General features: G+C 56.6%; 1 protein-coding gene across 3 annotated transcripts; it reads left to right on the top strand.

Moving 5' to 3' along the window:
- The first annotated feature begins 599 nt into the window (after window positions 1-599).
- Window positions 600-5,451, top strand: DLX1 (distal-less homeobox 1). Of its 3 annotated transcripts, none has more exons than XM_032755367.2 (4): window positions 600-688; window positions 1,118-1,796; window positions 2,433-2,632; window positions 3,782-5,451. In XM_032755367.2, the coding sequence occupies exons 2-4, from the start codon at window positions 1,484-1,486 to the stop codon at window positions 4,034-4,036; spliced, it is 768 nt and encodes a 255-aa protein (XP_032611258.1). In that variant the 5' UTR covers window positions 600-688; window positions 1,118-1,483; the 3' UTR covers window positions 4,037-5,451. The 3 variants fall into 3 exon arrangements, with proteins under 3 accessions (XP_032611258.1, XP_032611259.1, XP_058297129.1); XM_032755368.2 differs by having other exon boundaries at window positions 610-692; window positions 3,782-5,425; XM_058441146.1 differs by lacking the exons at window positions 600-688; window positions 2,433-2,632 and having other exon boundaries at window positions 1,053-1,796; window positions 3,782-3,858.
- The last annotated feature ends 599 nt before the right edge of the window (window positions 5,452-6,050 follow it).

Below are 6,050 nucleotides of genomic sequence, written 5' to 3'. Positions count from 1 at the left end.
TGGGGAACCAACATCCACTTACAGCCAGGGTGGTGTGCGCCACACCGCGAGGGGCTGGCTGTATTGGTAGTAGTGGCGATGGGGTGGGGGCTCTTGTGCACTTTTTTGTACCTTGCACCCCAGAAGACAGAGGGAGCAGCGGCAGATCTTGCCTCCACTAGCCCTGCCCCCTAGGCCCGGTGGCGCGCGCTTTGGCCACTGGAGGTGAGGAAGATCCTGGGTGGCAACGAGAGACGTCTACACATAGATAAGGGAGCCTACCACAGGCCTGGGTTTGCTGCGGGTTTCGGTGTCCCCCAGGGACTCCTAAACTCTGGAAGTCTCGCTATACTTCAGGAGGCCAGAAAATGACCACCTGGCGTCCGCGGCTCCAGCAGATCTGAGTCCCTAGGCCCCCTGGGCTCCACGCTGAGCTGCGCTCTCGGGGCGAGTGAGCCCGGGGCTCTCCGCGCATGGGGAGTGGAGAAGGGAGGGGGAGGCGGAGGAAGGCTGGGAGGGAAAGAGGATGTGTGTGTTGGGGGAGGGGGCGGTGCAGCCGCCTTTCCTGGGAGGAGAAGCGCGGGTTCCTGGCTCTCCACGCGCACTGCTTTAATCAGACCCGTGCAGCCTCGAGCTGGAGTGGCCAGCTGGGCCTGGAGCAATGCGAGCGGGCCCCAGGGAGCGACAGCAGCGTTGGCGCAGCGGCCGAGTGAGTGAGTTCGCAGGGAGGGCCCCTAAGCCCCGACTCCAGGGATGTGGCAGAGCGTACCGGGGAGGCGCGGCCGGATGGGCGCTGCGCTAGGCACAAGGCTCTTGGCAGGACCTCTGTCTGTTGGCCGCCTCGGGCGCCCCCAGTGCGCGACTCCGCGCTCCAGAGGCAGAGGTCAGGCTCCTCCTGAGCCGCCCTAGCTCTGCGCCGGACTGAGTGGCAGCGACGAGAAGCGGTCCCGGGTGTCCGGCGTTAGGGACTGCTGAAGGGTGGGGACAGTGGTAGGGGGCGGCGGCGCGGAGCCGCTGGTTGGTTCCTGGGGAGGAAAGCGCGCGAGGGAGGCGGGAGGCCGATGAGCCGCGGGCCGCAGCGGCCCTGGCGCAGACGCCGCAGCCCATTGTGCTTCCTGCCCGGCGCGCTCTGTTGCAGAGGAGCCCCGGTCGGGAAGTGTGGATGCGTCTCTCCCGAGGCCCGGCCGCCTAGCCCGCTCTAGTCCAGCGGAGCCCGAGAGCCTCGGACCAATCCCCAGTGATTATGCAAGACAGCGGACCAATCAGCTCCGCCAGCTCATGAATATTTATGACCTTGGCTGAGTCAAAGCTTTGAACCGAGTTTGGGGAGCTCAGCAGCATCATGCTTAGACTTTTCAAAGAGACAAACTCCATTTTCTTATGAATGGAAAGTGAAAACCCCTGTTCCGCTTAAATTGGGTTCCTTCCTGTCCTGAGAAACATAGAGACCCCCAAAAGGGAAGCAGAGGAGAGAAAGTCCCACACCCAGACCCCGCGAGAAGAGATGACCATGACCACCATGCCAGAAAGTCTCAACAGCCCCGTGTCGGGCAAGGCGGTGTTTATGGAGTTTGGGCCGCCCAACCAGCAAATGTCTCCTTCTCCCATGTCCCACGGGCACTACTCCATGCACTGTTTACACTCGGCGGGCCATTCGCAGCCCGACGGCGCCTACAGCTCAGCCTCGTCCTTCTCCCGACCGCTGGGCTACCCCTACGTCAACTCGGTCAGCAGCCACGCATCCAGCCCCTACATCAGTTCGGTGCAGTCCTACCCGGGCAGCGCCAGCCTCGCCCAGAGCCGCCTGGAGGACCCAGGTACGTGCGCTTGCCAGGGAGAGGGAGAGGAGGAGCGGGGGAGAAGAGGAGAGGGAGAGAGAGAGAAAGAGAAGAGAGGAGAGCGAGGTGGGGTGGGGGTGGGGAGGGCGCGGGAGCAGTGGAGGTTTCGAATATCAATCTATAGATCCTTGTGACAGCAAATAAATTTTTTTAAAAATTCCCTCAATTTGCAACTATCCAGCAAAGGATAAATCCCAGAGCGTCTCCTGGCACTGGCTGGGCCTCTGGGCGGCTCGGTGTGCAGAGCACACAATGCCCCGCTGGAAAACAGAAACCCACATGTGCACGTATTAGTCTCGGTAATTATTTATTGCGTCGCGCTATAAACAATGTATGCAATTAAGGGTAATTAAACCTCAACTACCGCCTGCAAAAATAGCAAACTTTCCCTGCAAAGGCAGGAGCTGCGCTCCTGGGAACGGCTCTATCCGTCCTGCAGCGGCCCGGGACAGGCCCTCGGATTTTGGGGGACCCTTCCCTGGCTTTCAGAGTTTCTTGAACGTTCTCTCCCTGGTCCTGCCTCCGCCACCCTTCGGTAGCCACTCGCTCTCGGCTGTTCGCACTAAAGGCGGCCCCTCGTATTAACAACGGGCCCTGCTTCTGCTGTCCCTCCAGGGGCGGACTCGGAGAAGAGCACGGTGGTGGAAGGCGGTGAAGTGCGCTTCAATGGCAAGGGAAAAAAGATCCGTAAACCCAGGACGATTTATTCCAGTTTGCAGTTGCAGGCTTTGAACCGGAGGTTCCAGCAAACTCAGTACCTAGCTCTGCCGGAGAGGGCGGAGCTCGCGGCCTCTTTGGGACTCACACAGACTCAGGTACCTCGCCGCTGCCGCTCCGTTCCGCCACGCAGGCTTTCCGTGGCCGGCCTGCGCCCGGTTCTTCATTTCTTGCTCACTGGGCCTCAGGGTCGGGGTGTCACTGTGTGTATGTGTTTGTGTCCACCCCTGGCTCTCAGCGTGTCTCCTTCCTCCCTCATTCCCTCTGCCCTAGCTCTGTCGCTGCTCTCGGTATCCCGAGCTGCCTGCCGCTCGGCCCTCTGTCCCTGGACAATCTGATTAGGGCGCAGGAAGGATTTCCCCAGACGTTTTGTTTGGGAACTCTGAGGTCACACGTGCCTAAACAACTGGAACAATAGACTCGGGGCTTAATCCCTCCTTTGCCTTTAAATTGTGTGACTAATCACTCGGGGCCTGGGTCCGCGCCTCGGCCTCCCTCCTCCTCCTCCTTCTCACCGGTTGGGGGTGGGGGGAGATCCTTTCCTCCGCCCTCTCACCTCTCAAGTCCCAGACCTCAGAGGAGAAACGGGACCTTCCTTCCCGGCTTTCTCTAAGACTCCGGGGAGCCAGTGAGCGTTCCTGACGGCGGCGGGCGCGGGTTTCCGACGTCCAGTCCGGGATTTGGAGCAGAGCTGGAGAAAGCAAACAGACCTTAGGGCAAGAATAGTTTTGAATCCAAAGAAAAGTTCAGCAAAACCTTGAGGCCTCCTTAGTCCGTCCCAACTCAAGGGCAGAAAGGATGGCGCATAGAAAAGTTGGGTCGCGTTGCAAATAAATTTCCTCCACTCCCTCCTAGGTTTTCGATTCTTTTTATTGATGTTGATATTGGAATTGCTGGCTCGGTGTTATGCAGGCGCTGTATCTTCCGCAGGCGGTAGCCACGGTCAGACTGAGCCCCTGGCAGGCTAAGGCCTGGATCCCTGTTCTCCCCTCATCACAACTCCTCCCTGGCTCTCTGAGAGCTGCCCCGATGGGCTGACAGCGGCGGGCGGTTCGGCCTTCGAGCCTTTGGCTCTTACGGGGGTAGGGAGGAAGGAGGGATGTCTCTGCTTCTCTGGCAGGGAGCTGCCAGCTGGCGCAGGGTTGGGAGGTTCTATCTCTGCTGTTCTGCCGTCCCTTTTTTCCTCCCTGTGACCTAGGTAGTCTCAGTGGTCCCAGCCTGAGTCACGTTGTTGTCCGCTCTTGCAGGTCAAGATCTGGTTCCAAAACAAGCGATCCAAGTTCAAGAAGCTGATGAAGCAGGGTGGGGCGGCTCTGGAGGGTAGTGCGTTGGCCAACGGCCGGGCCCTGTCTGCTGGCTCCCCACCCGTGCCGCCCGGCTGGAACCCTAACTCTTCATCCGGAAAGGGCTCAGGCGGAAACGCGGGCTCCTATATCCCCAGCTACACATCGTGGTATCCTTCAGCGCACCAAGAAGCTATGCAGCAACCCCAACTTATGTGAGGTTGCCCGCCCGTCTCCTTCTTGTCTCCCCGGCCCAGGTCCCTCCCGCCTCCAGGTCCATCCACCCCGTCCGGAAAAGAAGGACCCAGAGGGAAGAAGGAACAGTGGAGGCGGGACGCCCTCCATCTCCTCGGAGCCCCGCGAGGTCCGGCCCAGCAACTTCCCGGCGCCCGCGCTCTAGCCTGAACCCTGGCCTGGGCCGAGCAGTGGCAGCAGAGAGTGGCCTTGGAGGGAAGGCACTGCCACCTGAGACAGCCCAAGCAGCAAGATAAACCCGCTCTACCCGACCCGCCGACCTTCAGCTTCGTGGGACTATCAGGAAAAAACAAAACAAAAACAAAATGTAGAAAAAGCAAAAGTTCTTTTCTGTCCTGTCAGTCTCCTGTCTCCTTTTGCTCTGTCTGTGCGCTGGTAAAGTCCAGGTCCTCATCCGTCCGCTGTCCTCATTCTGCGGCCTCAGAAAAATGTCACCAGGTCTGAGCGGCCCGGGTCCTGCCTGGCTGACCATCTCCGGATCCTGGGACACTCTGCCTGACCATCTGTGTAGCTGGTGTGGGAATCTGGGGGCATTGGAGGGAGGGGGTTTTATTTATTGAGAAATGGACTTTGCCTGAGGCTGTTTGCCAATTCAAGGTTCTGCTGGGCGCAAGGAACGCACTGTTCAAACGCACTGTTTACCTTAAACGCACGGGGAGAAACGAATAAGGAGGACGTGGTGATTTTTAATTTATACAGTAACTTTTGTACTTCTCTGGTATGGAGAGTTTGGAGCCGAATGATTTGCATTTTTTACATGTCCGACATTATTTAATAAATAATTTTTAAAAGAACAATAAATGAAGCCAACATGATTTTCTCACCTCGGGAGGAACTCTTGGTTGCTTCGCCTGGACAAGAAGGAAAATACTGATTTCCTCCTTGGGTAGAAAGAGGGAGCAAGGACAAATGGGGAGTAGAGAGAAAACAGGCGAGAACAAGCACCCTAATTCCAGTGGGCTTTAAAATAAGACAAAATCAGCTTTACAACTATCCCTAGAGGCTCGACCACAGAATAATGCCAGTCACCACCCTGAACGCACAATCTCCAGTGCAGGATCTAATGACTGTACATATTATTGTTATTATTATTATTGTTATTATTGTTGTTCTGTAAACATGTTGCACAAGCTTAGCCTTTTTGCGTTCTGTTGTGTGTGGCTGTAAAACCCCATGCTTTGTGAAATGAGAATCTTGACATTTTACTTGTGAAATTTGGAAAATGTGATCAATTGAAATCAACTGTGTTTTGTGTTCTCTATGTCAAAGTTTAGTTTTATATTGAGAATGTTAACTTATTGCTTTGTATCTTGGGAAAAAAAACTTTGTAAATAAGTTATAAAGTTTCTTTGAGACAGTAAAATTATGATTTCTTGAAAGAACTGCTCTCTCTTGTGCTGTGTGAGGGTGTGCCAGGGGGCCAGGCCAGGTTCCCACCTCTGGAGACAGTTCATACAGGGTCAGCGACTTATCAACTTATCGGTGATAGAATGGGGACCCTGTACCCCAGAAACAACAGGGTATCGTCAGAGGCCTGTGGGGTGCCCCATTGGACTTTTTCTTCCTGCCTTGCTCCATTGACCCCCACGGTGTCTGATTCCTACCTGAACTGGAAGGGTAAGGAGAGAATGCCTGGCGAGGGTTCCCCAGCAAGGGGGATCAGGAACAGGTGCATCAGGGCAGAGCTGACGCTCAGGAACCAACAGGATGTTGAAGACCAGCTGAGAGGAGATGAAGTCAGAGTTCAAATTCAGCCGGCCAGGACGATTTCAGTTTTTCCCACACCCAGCCAGCTCTTGGGAGGCCAGGAGGTTGGGAGTCTGAGAGGCCGGGAAGCAGAGACACTGCTTTGCCTCTAGCCTTCCTCCGGATCAGGCCTCCCTGCTTTTGCGTGCCCGGAGGCGCTGGATTCCGTCGCGGAAAAGACGCAGCCAGACGCCAAGCAGGGGCCCGGAAAGACACGTCTGTCAGACTGCCC

The sequence above is a fragment of the Hylobates moloch genome, unplaced genomic scaffold (assembly GCF_009828535.3).
Source record: "Hylobates moloch isolate HMO894 unplaced genomic scaffold, HMol_V3 SCAFFOLD_1, whole genome shotgun sequence".
Classification (NCBI taxonomy): domain Eukaryota; kingdom Metazoa; phylum Chordata; class Mammalia; order Primates; family Hylobatidae; genus Hylobates; species Hylobates moloch.
This window is presented reverse-complemented; position numbering and strand designations above follow the sequence as displayed.